Below are 15,005 nucleotides of genomic sequence, written 5' to 3' on the forward strand. Positions count from 1 at the left end.
GAAATATCTCTTTGAAAAAACACTGTCTTATATTGGATGTATGCCATTAAAAGGGGCACAGCTGTGAAATATCATCATGTGCATGTGAGTTACAAAATAGTTACTGGCACTCTTTCTTCACTTGCATTATTTGCTAGAATTTTTAAAAATGTGCTTAAAAGCTTTGCAACATTTGGAAATAAAAAGTCCAGTAAAGCACTGTGGTGGTGCTGAGCAACTCCCAGTAGATACTAGAAGACAATACCATGTATGAAGGTATAAAGCAGGGTGTGATCACAAAATAAGATGGGGCACTGTCAGTAACCCCCCCCCCCCCCCCCCCAAAAAAAAAAAAAAAAATTAAAGATATACTTCCTACTTTTACTATAACCCAACAGTACCCCCAGAGTTTCAGATCTTCTCCCTGCTCACAGTTGAATTCCAAACATTTTCTTTGAACTGGGAGTAAATTTTCGGATTTGACACTCTGTTGTGTGTTGTAACAAAATGTGGAAGTATATGTTGAAAGAATAGGCTAATCCCCCTTTATGACTCCTCTGTGCCCGCCTCAGGCCTTTCAGTTGGTTCACTGCAGAGCTCTCTGAACTCTGTGTTGGGATGAATAGGGACTACAGTGTCTGGAACTGGCCGCCACTAGCCTGCCAATCAATTTGTTTAACTCCCCAGGCGAGGGCAGTGATTGGTGGACCCTGCACACTCACTGCCTTCCTGCCAACAAAGCAGTCCATATGCCCTCTCAGCAGGGGCCAACCCTGATATGGGGTCCCATGCATTTAGAGACCCAGTTATAGGAATTTGGAGCTAATGGGATGAAAGGACTACCATCAGTGAATTGAAGCACTGAGCAAATCAAGTGGAATGCACATTCAGAGTGTCACTCATCATCCAGCCTCGACCTCCATCCCACACCCCTCACAGACACACTGCACTGCTGACAGGGACTAAACAGTTTCATTGCAAGCCAAATTATGAGTCCACTGCTGTTCACAAGTTTGATGGTCCATCTAGTTTTTGTAGGTGGTCTAAAACATGAAATCTTTTATGAATTTAAAAATATATTACATTTTATGTTCAGAGTTTAGTAAGTTTTTACAGACATCTTACAGAAATACAATACAAATATCATCATGGGCCATAAATGAAAATGTGTATCAAAATCAAAATCACTGAGGGGTCAAACACATGGAAATTTCAAAGACAAAAAAGGTACTATTCAGTTGGATTATGGGATGTAGTTTTACCCAAACCTATTGTCAAAATATCTCAGCTTTCACATTTGAGTAATCTGTCTCTTTCCAGTCATCTAACCTTTGACCTTGTCAAATAATAAATCAGCAACTTGATGGTTCTTGAATTTTTTTAATCAACGTTGTCACTTGGAAATAAAAGTTATATGTTACTATGTTGTTTTCTCAATTTTGTTGTGGTGATAAACATAATCCATAATCCTTTTTTTAGTGAATGAAATGATAGTGGACTTGCAGAACACCGCAGTTTGGGGTTCACATCCAGACTCATGTCTGTGGATTGGGACTTTGGTTAAGGTTAGGGAAAGATGGTGGTTTTGGTTAAATGTAAACAAAGTCACTGTATTAAATCAGATCAAATCAGAAAACCGTATAATAATACTTAAGACACTACAAGTGGATGTTGCACTGCAAAATCAAATACATTAACTGTGAACATTTTACTGAAACAATCACTATCAACATTTTTGGGACTTGCCAGAATTTCTTCATTATGTTAAGAGTAAATGTAAGCTGGTTGCCATTGCATATAACATATTTGGTATTTCAAATTAGTTGCATACAAATTTTGGTTGATTTTATAAACTAATAGTATTAGATCAAAAATAAATTGAGAACATAAGTTAAGCCAAAGCTTTATTTAAAAAGATGATAAGAATATGAGGAGGTAGAAAACAAAGCATATTGTGTGTGTGTGTGTGTGTGTGTGTGTGTGTGAAAGTATCTAATAATTTATGGATGGACTCTGTATTATAAGAACTAATGAAGTTAATTGCTGAGATCCAGAAATGCAGCTACAATCATATATCAGTCTATTGAAGGGGTGGGCAAACTATGGCCTGCGGGCCACATCCGGCCCATTAGTCTTTTTAATCTAGCCTGCCAAAGATTGGTACAGAATTGCCAAAATCAAATCATATCATAATTATGACTGCATTCATTTGACCTTGTCCTGTAATGCCTGGCATTCCACCGGGTGGCGCATTAGGCACAGTGATACATTGATTTGATTTTGCGGAATCCGGGCTACTCTCTGTCATTACTCTGCTACTGCTCTGAACCCATCTGCAAAAATGAGTGGGCCAAAGAAAAGAAAAGTCGACAGTGAGTGCTGAGTGTTTAATAAGGAATGGACGACTAAATACTTTTTCACTGAAGTTCGGTCAAAGGCTGAATGTCTTATTTGCCAAGAAACTGTTTTAAACGGTTTTAAAGGAATACAACATCAGCCATCACTTTTCCACCAAGCATGCTAATTATGCTAACAACCAGTCATCGCAAGAACGGACAGCTACCGCTCAGAGGTTGGCAGCTAGTTTGCAGGCTCAGCAAAACACCTTTATCCGACAAACTGCCATCCAAGAATCAAGCACGAAGTCAAGTTATTTATTGGCATTCAAATTAGCAAAGACTAGCAAACCTTTCTCCAAAGGGGAGTTTCTCAAAGAGTGACACTGATCACCAGGACTTTGTTTACTTGCGTATGTCACCAAGCTAGCTTTATTTTCAAAGCAACTGTCAAACAAGTCATTCGCTCACATTGGCTATGCTGAAAGAGGCCCCTCGACATCTGAAAAAACACAGGACATCACTGGATGACCTGCATGGAGAATTCTGCCGTCGGTTCTCTGATTTTGGAAAAACTGACAAGTCACTTCAGCTGGTGTCATGTCCCTTCACACAAGACCCTGAAACAGCGGCACAGGACTTGCAGTTGGAACTGATTGATTTCCAATGTGACACCGTCTTAAAGGAGAAGTTCAGCTTTCTTAAACTGAATGAGTTTTGCGATTTAGTAAGCGCAGCCAAATTTCCAAACATCCAGAAGATGGCACAGAGGATGCTGGTGTTGTTTGGCTCATGTGTGTGAACAGACTTTTACTGTGATGAACACCAACAAAGCACCCCACAGTTGAGTGATGAACACCTCAGATCTGTTCTGAGAATTGCCACAACAAAACTAACACCAGACTTCGATGCACTGGCAAAAAAGGGTGATCAACTACACTGTTCCCACTAAAAGTGAATGTAAGTATTAACACTGTAATGCCTTTTTTATGTTTATGTATGCATCTGGTGCTGGCCTGGTCCGTCTGTCAAATTTTAAGAGTCAATGTGGCCCCTGAGCCAAAAAGTTTGCCCACCCCTCGTCTATAGGGAACTACATGACAATGAAGATCCTTTTAACCTTAACAAAGCATTTATTATAACCCAAATGATGATCTTTCCCTAAACCTAGCCAGTATTTTTGGGTGCCTAAACCAAACCAAACATTTATCATAGCATCATAAAACATCATAACATCATAAAAGAGTTAGTTATTTCTTTTTCCTAAGTGATCTGTAAGAGTTAATCTGTAGCATGTCTCATAATTCAGGAGATGCTCCCATGGGTTGTATCAGAGGGTAGGGACAACTTGAGTGCATGATGATGCAATGTTATAACTACCCACAACTACAAAAATAAAATCCAAGTTGTAATAAATTAATTCACTTTAATGCTGTCTTACATATTGTTGGACTCTATAGTGTAAATGGTCAGTTTGTTGATCTTGAAGGCCCAGAAGACCACAGGTGTGGTACACATTAATAACAGCACATCAGCAGTGTATCACAAGACAGTCAGGGGCAGCTGCAACAGCTCAGTCAATTTATTATTAATTCCATACAATGTGTGTATTGGTAATTAATCTGTGTAATTTATCCATTTAAATTGGATTAGTGTTCATGACACTATACAGATTACCAGAGATACATATTTTCGATGCTTCTAATTGGGTTTCACAAACTTTCCAGTAATATCTTTTGGATTAGTAATATCAAGCCAATTACAATCTAACCTCCCAAACATATTGAAACCAATGGATTTGAGAGGATTTGTGGGGCAGATTTATCTTCCAAAATCATCGCTTTTACATCTGTGGGCCATTTGATGCCTTTAGTTCGCCCCTTAATCACAGCGCTGATTGTTTTCACCCAACAAAACTATCTGAAAATAGTTGTTAATCTCCTTCCCCAGTGGAGTCTGTTTTGGTCAGACATAATCTGCCAGAGTCTGATTGAGCTGCATAATCCCCGGGTGAGGAAATGTCTAGCCCCCACTCCTGGCCCCTCCAGTCTCTATTGGATATCTCTGTTGGTGGCTGGAGATGTTACCCCACCCCCATCTCCTCTGGCGTAGCTTCTCTACTGTATGAGTCTGCCCTGGGGGCTAAACAATATGCTCCTATTTTTTTTAATTAATCAAAACCTAAATCTGTGTCTCTGGGAGCAGAACTACACTGTCTGACTGATGATGCTGAACTGAGTTGCAGACAACTCTTCCCTCTTGTTTTGTTTCCCTTTCTCCCACCTTTTTGTTTTCCCTCCCTCATTTCCATATTACCATACATTCTTCTCTTCTTTCTCCCTCTTTCTCTGTCCTGTTTTCCACATTTCCACCTAAAAATGATATCTTTTTCCGGCTGTCTTACCTCCTTACTTCCTGCCTTTCTGTGTACATTCCTCCCTCTTTCCCTCCTCGCCTACCTCCTTCTTCCCTTCTCTCTGTCCTTTCTTCCTTCTTTTGCAGTCAAGTGTCCCACCAGGAACTGACACAGGATCAGTGTTTTTTGTCCCATGATCATTTGTAGTAGTGAGAGGGCAAATTACATAACTGAGCCAGGATAGGCGTCTGGAGCTCTACTGTGACACTGTGGAGCCGTTGGAGATGCAGTGACGTGTAAGTGACTGACAGCTGTGCCGGTCGAGGAATGAATGGAGGATCAATGACACATATCAACAGACAACTCTGAGCGGTGTGAGGGGGACGAGGGGGAGGAGGATGAAGAGGGTGCCTCTGAGTGTGTGAGTGTGTGTGTGCTTACTTCTGGGCTACAAACCATTGCTACTTGTATTTAAAAAAACAAACATTGCAATGATTCAAAACAGCAACCTGTCAGCCAAGACAGCAGGTTGTAGTTATGTGCTCTGGATTCTTCTAGTGGGGCTAAGCTTTTTCTTACATTTGGATCATGAATTGCATGGTTACACACAGCATTTGGGGTCCTATCTTTCAAGAGCTTCCAGTTTTATATCCAAATTGTAGCAGCAAGAACTTCTCTCTCCCTTCCCTGACTATGGACTTTACATTTTCTGCTAATGCTATAGACACTCTCCTCTGTCGGTCTCCTGTTGAAACTAATTCATTGTGCTTTCCCTGTACTGTGAGCACCCTCTTCTGGCAACAGTGGAGTTGAGCATCACTCCCTATGTAGACATTCTCTACATGGGGTCTCAAATTATACAGCCAGGGATCAGTTTGGGCCTGTCAGAAAACTCCACATGCTAAAATTCATCCAGCCCACAAATGTACTTTTTATTTTTTAACAATCAGATGTATTTATCTGAAATTAACTGAAAAAAAATTTTGCGAGTTCAAATGCCCAAAAAAGGAGAAAACAACCACTGGCCCAGAGGTAATTTAAGTATGAGATGCCTGACCTTTATGATGTATGGGACTGTATAATGAATCACATTATGAGGTGGTAATCTATGGTTTTAGATGGGTGTTTTTTTTGTCCATTATTAATTCAATTCAATTTTATTTATATAGCGCCATATCACAACAAAAGTCATCGTTTTATTATGTATGTCTTAGTGGCAATCAGAATTAAAGGTTAAATAAGATGGGTCAGAAGAGACCCAGAATGTAGACCAGGTTAATATGGATTAAAAAATAAAATGTAATTATCAAGCAATTAGAGAAGATGAAATACAGTTCCATTAGTTACTGTGGAGTTCACTACAGCCCAAAATAATGAAAAGCTGTAAACGGTAAATTTTCAGGACTGTTTGGAAATAAAAGATCACAAAGATACAGTAGTGTGTAGTTAAATGTCTGTTTTTTTTTTTTTTTTGTTTGTTTTTTTTGTTTTGTTTTTTTTTAAATATTTTGTTTGTTTTTTACAGGGAATATGGTTGTGTTAACTGTGTTTGTCTTGTTGTTAAAGGCTACAAATATGTTCAGACCACACTGGCTGAAAACAATAGACCATCTGTGATCAAGAACAATGGTAATTTCACCATAGTTTAGAAACACACACACCCAGAGAGAGAGAGAGAGAGAGAGAGAGAGTGAGACATGTGAAAAGGGGTGAGAGGGAGTGGAATATGCACACACACACACACACACACACACACACACACACACACACACACACACACAGCATTCAGCAACAGTGCTAAAATCACTGACTGTTGTGGCTGATCTGTGTATCTGTCTCCCTCTAGTGATCACAAACAAGTACAACTACACACTGAGACAATGCATGTAAGGCAGTGAAATGGAGAAAGCCTGGAAGAGGAGAAAATAAAAGCCCTTTATCAGAATAAACAGTATATTATTTAGATTTATGTAATATGTATAAATGTGTAATATTTATGTAATATTGTAACTTTTGCTTGGTCTTGCAATCCCATGTGGAATGAGCCAGATGTGTGACACAGGCAAAAAAAATACACAATGTGTTTCACACTAAATTTTGGTCATTTGTATGACTGATGAGGTCCATCAGCATATTTCTGCTCAGGTTAATGAACAAGCTTATTAAGTTAAGTTACATTATGCTTCACTGAACACAATACAACCTGGCTGCCATAGCATTAACTTCACTATTTCCCTATGGTTGGGAAGTACCAAGGTTGTGATTGTAGAGAAAACCTGCAAGGTTAGTTGATTTTTGTAATTTTCCACATTTCTGTCCAGTGATACTGTGTTTTGATCCACTGAGTTTGAGTCTGATCTTTTTTGCTGCTGCTATAGCAGCATTCAGCTGTTCAGCAGCTATGCCTGTAAATAATAAAACATGAAAACTCTAAAAATGGTTCATATCTGAAATGTATTGAGGTGTGACCTGTTTGTTAAAAATAATATTTAGCAATAATGATATCACATCTCCTGTCTAAAGGAGATGTCATTATATTGTATGTCATTAGGAGACTGTCCCGTTTGCCTGTGCAGCAGCTTATTATTACCAACAGATGATGATAGCCATGTAAAGAGAAACAAAGCCTCTGCTTGCGCATTTGTGTATTTATTTATTTATGTTAATTTTTTAATTTATTTATATGTTTTTTTCTTCATTAGTTTTACTGCATAGCCTCAAAATGATATTGGCCTTGCCTGTCACTGAAGGACTGTTAACCATCTGCAACATTTGAAGAAGGCAGAATGAACTTTACACTCCCTTCACACGAGTCTCAGCTACAACTGTGCAGCCAGATGAAGAAAATGAAACTTTTCCAACCCAGTGATAAGACACACCTTTTTGAAAGCATATGTAGTCATCTGACAACACATACAGAGAAGAAAGATTTTTAAAGCTCTTACTTTCCTGCTGCCAGAATATTATTCTACTAAAATGAATGATTGGACAATAGCTTTTTTAGCAGAGACAGAAACATCAGCAGCATTCCTGCACTGGGTCACAAAATAAAACAATGTTAGCATCACATTGATCCAGTGTTTTTGCTCTTATTAACAGTAACACAGAGGGGACCTGTTTTATGGACCAAATAGTGTGCCATATTGATGTCTGTTTGGAATTGTGACTGTGAGTTTAGGCTTTATCAGTGAAAAGAGATTTATTCTTTGGCTGATGTTCTGAGGATTTTTAGCCTGACATATGGTTGGTTTGTTCATCAGGCCTACTGCTGTGCACAGCCAATCTACCTGTTAAAGTGTTCTACTAACATATAGCTTTTTAGGATCTGAAAAGGTGTTGGGTTAGAATGTGTACTGACAACCGTGAAAAAGAGATGAGCAGATTTTTTAGTGTGAATGCTGTTATTAGTTGTCGTAATCTTTATTATTCTGTCCACACCTTTCACTTCTCACACACAATTTATACCTCAAATTGTAGATATTGTTGTGCTCTGTCACACAGTGTGACTCCCTAAGCCATAGGATTTACAGCCATCAGCAGCTCCTTTGACCTTAGTGTAAAGTGATCTGGTCCTCTCTCGGCAGAGACCAGTTTTTAAACTGCCATACTGAAGCCATTTTCACTTTATCTAGTCTAGTCTCAGGAAAGTCTCCCACCACTGGTAGGCACCAGATTTCATTGAGAGGCGTTACAGGTTTTTGAATTAATATGAGTAGTTCAAGAGGTGCGCAGAGCAAAATCTGACAGTTGAGGCTGAGACCTTGATATTGCTATGGTAACCTGTGAGTGCAGTTGGACTCAAACAGGTGACTGTGATCAGCTGATCTCTGATGTCTGTGCTGTTTATCAAACTCTTGACTTACTTTTCTGTCAAAATCCTGCTACAAACTGTCTCCACAGCACATAGAAGACATGGATTCACACACAGTTCAACAGTTTTCACTTCAAACAGGTTTTAGAGCAGTTTCAATCAGGAGTAACTTGGCAGTTAATTTCAGTTGGTGATAGAAAACACACACACACACACAAACACACACACACACACACACATACAGATTTTCAAAGTAAAACCTCCAAGACAGTTAACACACAACAGGTGTTGTTTACACACATACTGTACATAGACACATACAAATGATACCTACTTCTTTCCATTTTTCCTGTTAGGAAGTTCAGACATTCTGCAGATAAAGATCATCTGATATTAATACAAAGAATTTCTTCTTATTTTATTTCATCATCCAGCTTTGGCTGTGTATTATTTGCCTTTAAGCTGATTCTACAACATGTTTGTGCTCTCTGCTTTTCTATCTAATGCACTTAAGCTTCCATCACCAGTTTTACATTTTGACTTCCAACTTTTGATTCTGCATTTAGCTGTTTTTCCTTTCTGCTTCCACCACTGTTTGGGTTGTAACTACTCCTCCAGAAACCATTCAACTATCAAAAGGTTTAAAGTATTAACCTTCTTACATTTGCTGCTTTTTGCATTAGCTGTTTATGCTTTTTAAAATGTTCAAATTTGTCTGCAATTTTGCTATTCAAATGAATGTTTCAGCTGTTGGTTTTAACTTTCAGCTTCTGCATCTACCCTTTCTCTCTGCTAATTTCCACCATTTTTAAACATTGCTTCAGCAACGACTTTTGCCTTTCAACTTTTAAGTTTTTCCTCTGCACTTCAACAATAATTTCATTTCAGCATTGTTTCAGTGATCCATTCAGCTCTCAGCATTCACACGCATTTTCCACATTTTAGTTTCTCTTGTAGTCTTTTTTTCTCAGAAGCGATGATGCTATGTCTGTTTGTCCTGATTGAATAGGTTAGTGCAGCCGTCACATCGCACGGTTTAGGCTGTTTATAAACGGGACAAACATTACTTTTTCTAGACCGACGGCACCACAAGAGATGCTGCGGAAGAGCAGTGACACCTGCGTCAAGCAACCACAGTGATACAACGCCGGAAACAGTCAGGGTTTTCCTTCAACGTAAAAGCAGCGTGTTTACCATACGTTGCCATATGTTGTTTTTAAAAGCAACCATACATTGATAAATACGTTTGCTTTTAGGGAGAACAGAACTCCTAAGCCCTATGTTAACCAGATACAAAATATCATACCCTATTGCATGATATTTTTTCACTTATTGTCCTGCGCTTCGTCACACGACTTGGTCTTATATTGAAGGGTCAGACAATCAGATCTGTTTATTCTTGTAGGTGATGCGCTTATTTGCAGCTAACCGGCGTTTGCCTCTCCTCCTCCGGTTACAGTCTGCGCTTGAAAGGGAGCTGTCTGGAGGTTTATTAGCACGGCTGCTGCAAAACTCCTGTCAGTGACGGGGGAGGCAGCTAGAGAATGAGAGCGCGAGCACTGCAGTGATGATGCGATTTATTCTAGACTGCCTGCGGACACCTGGAGCAAGAAACCCGAAGGATGAAGGGTAAACGCACCGTCAATGCTCCTCCACAAATAATAAGAGAAGTATGCTACGCTCGCATGAGTCGCATTGTTTCATCAATGGCTACTCATTAAATGAAAAATTTGTTGTTTGATAAACAGTCGTCATTCAGATTGAAGCTTGAAGTTAAAATAGTGGAGCAACTCAAGGCCTTCTCAAGGTATTGGGGGTTTAGCAGATGTGCAAAATGAGCTCAGCGTTCATCAGTATGGCATGTACATGACTGAGCCCACCTGCAGTGGTGGATAGTTGGCGAACATCTAGCCTACTCGGGTACCTTAGATCTTGACGTGCTCGTTTTTACCCGTGTATTGTCTGCGGCTACACTGCATTTCAGAGAGAACTGTGGTACTTTTGCTGAGTCCATTAAATTGTACTAGTTATTATCTTAACTACTACCTTAACCAGCTACATGCATCTGCAAATAATACTAAAATCCAAACTGATACTGATACTAGATTACTCTGACTTCCTCCCACAATCCAAAGACATGCAATTTAGGTTAACTGCCCATCTGTGTGTGTGTGTGGGTGTGTGTGAATATGAGTTGGAATGGTTGTTTGTCAGCTCTGCCATAGACTGCTTACCTGTCCATGTTGTATACCTGCCTCTTGTCCAGTGTCAACTGGTATTGGCACCAGATATCAGGTGATATATCAGCCTGGATCATTTATTGGTCTAGCTCATAGACTCTGGCTCTAATATGAAATACAAAATAATATATACTCAGGCTGTCACTTTTTCAAAAAATCAAGATCAAAAAAATCTGAAATATGACAAACAAGCTTATCTTTATTCATTACTTTTCCATACATGTTGTAGAAACCAAAGTACTTCCACACGCTGCTTCTCATATCTTTCGGTGTCGTGATTATCCGCTCAGGATGGCTTTGTTTGCTATTTTCATAAGAGATCAACATTGTATTATCATTTGCTTAGTTTACTGCCAGGTCAATAAGCTGATAGCGCGTCCTCTGCTGGATCACAAACTACTTCATATAGTCTGATGCGCTTAATTCGAACAGGCCATTGCAGTCCAAATATGAACTTTTCACCCACGTTCAAACAAATGTTCTATTTTAAAATCTATTCCTCAGCTCAACCTTGTGACAATGTGACAGTAACTAACTCACTCAAGACTGTGAAATAGTACAAATACTTGGGAAGAAAGGTGGATCAATATAGAAACTAACTGAAGTGGATTTATACCTATTCTTTTCTTAAAACAGGGTCTTGGCAGGACAGGTTTGATATATGAATTAGCGTTGCTCACTTTAAATCAGTGTTGTTTTGAAAACCAGAAGAAAATAAATAAATTTTGGCTCTTCCTAATAATAGTTGAAGACTGTTGGAATAATGGAAACCCTACAAAACCATGTTTCTAATGAATTTAAGGTGTAGTATAGTTCATTATATAAGAGTGATTTTTGCTGACAGTCATTCACTGGGAAGTTAATTTCCAACTGTCCAGTCAATTAATAGTAGGAGTGATAGATAGGTAGAGGAGAGGACTATGGCTTGCCTCCCCTGCCAGCAAAGCTGCTGTTGGCAGATAGCGTGTGTAATAAAAGTTGTCTGTCTATATGATTTGCAAGACAATGGAAGGGAAAAACACTGTAATGTCTGGAGCAAAAGGTGAAGAGCAAGTCCATTGAAAAGGAGCATTGTCCGTTGTTTGGAAGTATTTTGGATTTAGAGTGACTGAAATGTTGAAGTGCAATAAGAATATTTTGTCCTTAAATTCAACGAATAATTGTGATAAATAATTATGACATCAAAGTGTATCAAAATAATTGTCATTATCATTTTGGCTATAATTATAGGCTTAATTTTGTTGCAGAATGTTGTTCACAAATATTCAGTGACCTGTACTTTCATCTTCCATCTTTTTTGATCTTCCCAAACTTGGATTAAATATGTGTTGGACACATTGAAATAACTGCTGAAGTCTGATACCCCTTATTTTTCATGATCCTCTAGATTGACATACTGAAGGTCCTGGAATAAAACATTTAAATATTTTAAACACCCAGACCCCTCATCTGACCCACAACAAATAAATAGAAACCAGCAAATAGAAATTATTTACAAAAACAATGTAGTTATTTTGAAGATATTTTTCATCATATCATATATCATAAAAAGGCTAAATGTCCAAAAGTTAATAATAATGAATTAAATAGTATAATCAAATAAGAATGTTACACAAAATAACACATAGCACAATAACACAAAATCTCCCTCTCACCCTGTGTGTGTGTGTGTGTGTGTGTGTGTGTGTGTGTGTGTCTTAGACTAGACTTAATGATCCCTTTGGATGACTCTCTCAGGGAAATTAAGTTTAAGTCTAAGTCTTCTTCAAGCTCATGTTCTCAACCAGAAGCCTGGGAGTTTTGAGGGTTTAGCATAATATCTTAGCTGTTCCTAGAACTGCACTCTTCTAGTCAGAGACCTCAGATGTTACAACTGGAATCTGCTGGAGCCACCCCCACAGTTTTAGGGTCACAGCCCCTAGTGCTCTGATTACCACTGGCACCACTGTTGCCTTCTAGCTCCAGATCTTTTCTAGCTCCTCTTTCAGCAATTGGCTTTTCTTGAGCTTCTCATGTTCCTTAGACTTAGACTTAGACTTAGACAGACTTTATTGATCCCTTTGGGATGACTCCTTTAGGGAAATTACGTATGAAGAAAGGCACTGCTGGGATTCGAACCCAGGATCTCCTGTTTACTAGACAGGTCTTCTTGATGTTGCTGTTGCTTGTGATTCCTACATCTATCACTACTGCCTTCCTCTGTTGTTTGTCGACCAACACAGTGTCTGGTTGTTAGTTTGTCTGTTGTCAGTCTGAATCTGAGAGTTCTATAGGATTTTAGCTTGGTCATTCTCAGTCACCTTAGAAGGATTTCCGGCCCATACCCAGTGCAGATGTTCCTGCTCTTGCGTGTGTGTATGATTCTGTGTCTGCTCAGGGGTCCAGCTGCTAAGCCGTGACAGTTGCTCCACTTCAGAACTCGTATCTGTAGTCACTCTTTGTGATGATCTGGCTTAGGGGGTACGGGGCACATTCAGAACAGCAGTGGGGATAGTGTATCACCTTGGTATATGTTGCGCTAAATTGTGCAATGTTCTTTGATTTGGCCTCAAGAGTTGTTTTCCACAGATCCTTTAGGATTTTAGTGTCCTTTAGGATCTTAGTGTCCTGTTGATGTTTCCAAGCATTCCAGCATCAATGTATGTGGCATTGAGTCATAGGTTTTCTTGTAAGCAATCCAGGTTAATCTGCCTGGTCTTGCAGTTATGAGTGACTCCTTTATCGACCAGTAGTTGGTGCTTAGCAATTTCTTTCGGTGCCCGGCTCATGTATTGAGCCATGTGCCTACTTATCTTAGCCACTATGATGCCTGATAGGACCTTTTATGTTCCATGTAGAGGCAGGTAATTGGCTGGTAGTTAGATAGAATAGCTCCCTTCTGAGGATCCTTCCTTATCAGGACTATCCGTCATTGAGTTATCCACTCTGGATGGGTCTCATCCATCAACAGCTGGTGTTCATTGAGTTCAGTTATGTAGATGTGGATCATGTCAGGGCGGGGTGTTGTCTAGCTTTTCTGACACTCTTTCTTGGATGTTTGCCATTATGATGGTTATTGGATCCTGTTCTGGAAGATTATTGTGGTCTACTCTTAGATCTACTAGCCACTGAGCATTGGTGTTATGTGATACCTCCTTCTCCCACATGTTCTTCCAATACTGTTCAGTCCCAGTGTTATCACCTTTACACTTTGGATGGTTCGGCGGAGAATATACTGTTTATTCTTTTAGCTTCTGCTTCTCGTGTGTATCTCTTCATATGTAGTTAAGTAGTTACCTCATCATCACACTTTTTTGTAATTCTGAGAGCTGACTAACTTCTGTCCATGTTGCCTTGATCTCCATGGGGCATAATGTGGCTTATGGCTTATGGTGTTCATATTGTAGACAAGCATCTCTAGGCTCACTGTTGCTGTGGTGTATATCAGCTTGTTGGTCTCTGTCATGGATTTAGTAGGGGTAGTATGTAGTGCTGCATTCAGTAGATTTCTAGTAGATTTTCCGAAGGTACTTTGTCACTTAGTCTTGGCAATTGGCCACAGGAGTGCCAGGTGTCCAGCTTGGCCATGACCCTCAATCCCAGGTCAGCTGCACTTGTTTTTAGGGAATCGCTTGTTACTGGGGTTGGTGTGGGGATGATGATGATGATGATGATGATGATGAAAATGATGATGTCTCCCCCCTAACCTGTTGTCCTGGCTCTCCCTTGCCATAGCATGTTCATTGTACTTCATCAGTCTCTAGTTGTGATAGCAGTAGCCATTGGGGGGTGTCACTGAGCTAGAAGTTGTTTCTTTGTCAGCATAGATGTTTGTTTTTGAAGCATCCATATATTTCATAGCCTCTACATATAACCCCTCCTACTGAGGTTGCTTGTGTAGTAGCATTCCAGCAGTTCCCTATTTTCTTAATTTAATTATTTTTTAATTTTAATTATTATTTCAATTGCCCTCTACTAACTAATTACAGAGTGGTTGGACAATTATTTAATATTTCTCAGACATTAGGAAAAATAGTTAATATTGTTAATAGTTAATATTGGAATGCAGTGTGATTCATGGCAAGGGACCTGCTAATGCCCTGAAGAGAGAGATAAATGGGGGTCCAATCAAAATAGTTCCTTTCATGTTACTTGTCATGATAAACATAACACCCAGATGTCAGAGATGAAGTCTTCTTGGATAGACTGAACTCATTTTTAGTCTGGAGATTTTGAGTGTTTATTCCTACTGTCAATATGGCCTTGTGCCCACTGGGGTTGCATGCATCAGGACCTGAAAACAT

At 39.3% G+C, this 15,005-nt stretch overlaps 1 protein-coding gene across 2 annotated transcripts in view; it reads left to right on the forward strand.

The window, feature by feature from the left end:
* Positions 1-9,911: 9,911 nt before the first annotated feature.
* The window catches only part of LOC108896746 (uncharacterized), a 28,884-nt gene continuing 23,790 nt past the window's right edge, over positions 9,912-15,005 (forward strand). For both annotated transcript variants that reach the window (XM_018695983.2, XM_018695984.2), the window contains exon 1: positions 9,912-10,111. In XM_018695983.2, coding sequence (XP_018551499.1) covers positions 10,050-10,111 — 62 coding nt within the window. In that variant the 5' untranslated portion in view covers positions 9,912-10,049. The remainder of the gene's footprint in view (positions 10,112-15,005) is intronic.

Source organism: Lates calcarifer, linkage group LG4, assembly GCF_001640805.2.
Source record: "Lates calcarifer isolate ASB-BC8 linkage group LG4, TLL_Latcal_v3, whole genome shotgun sequence".
Lineage (NCBI taxonomy): Eukaryota > Metazoa > Chordata > Actinopteri > Centropomidae > Lates > Lates calcarifer.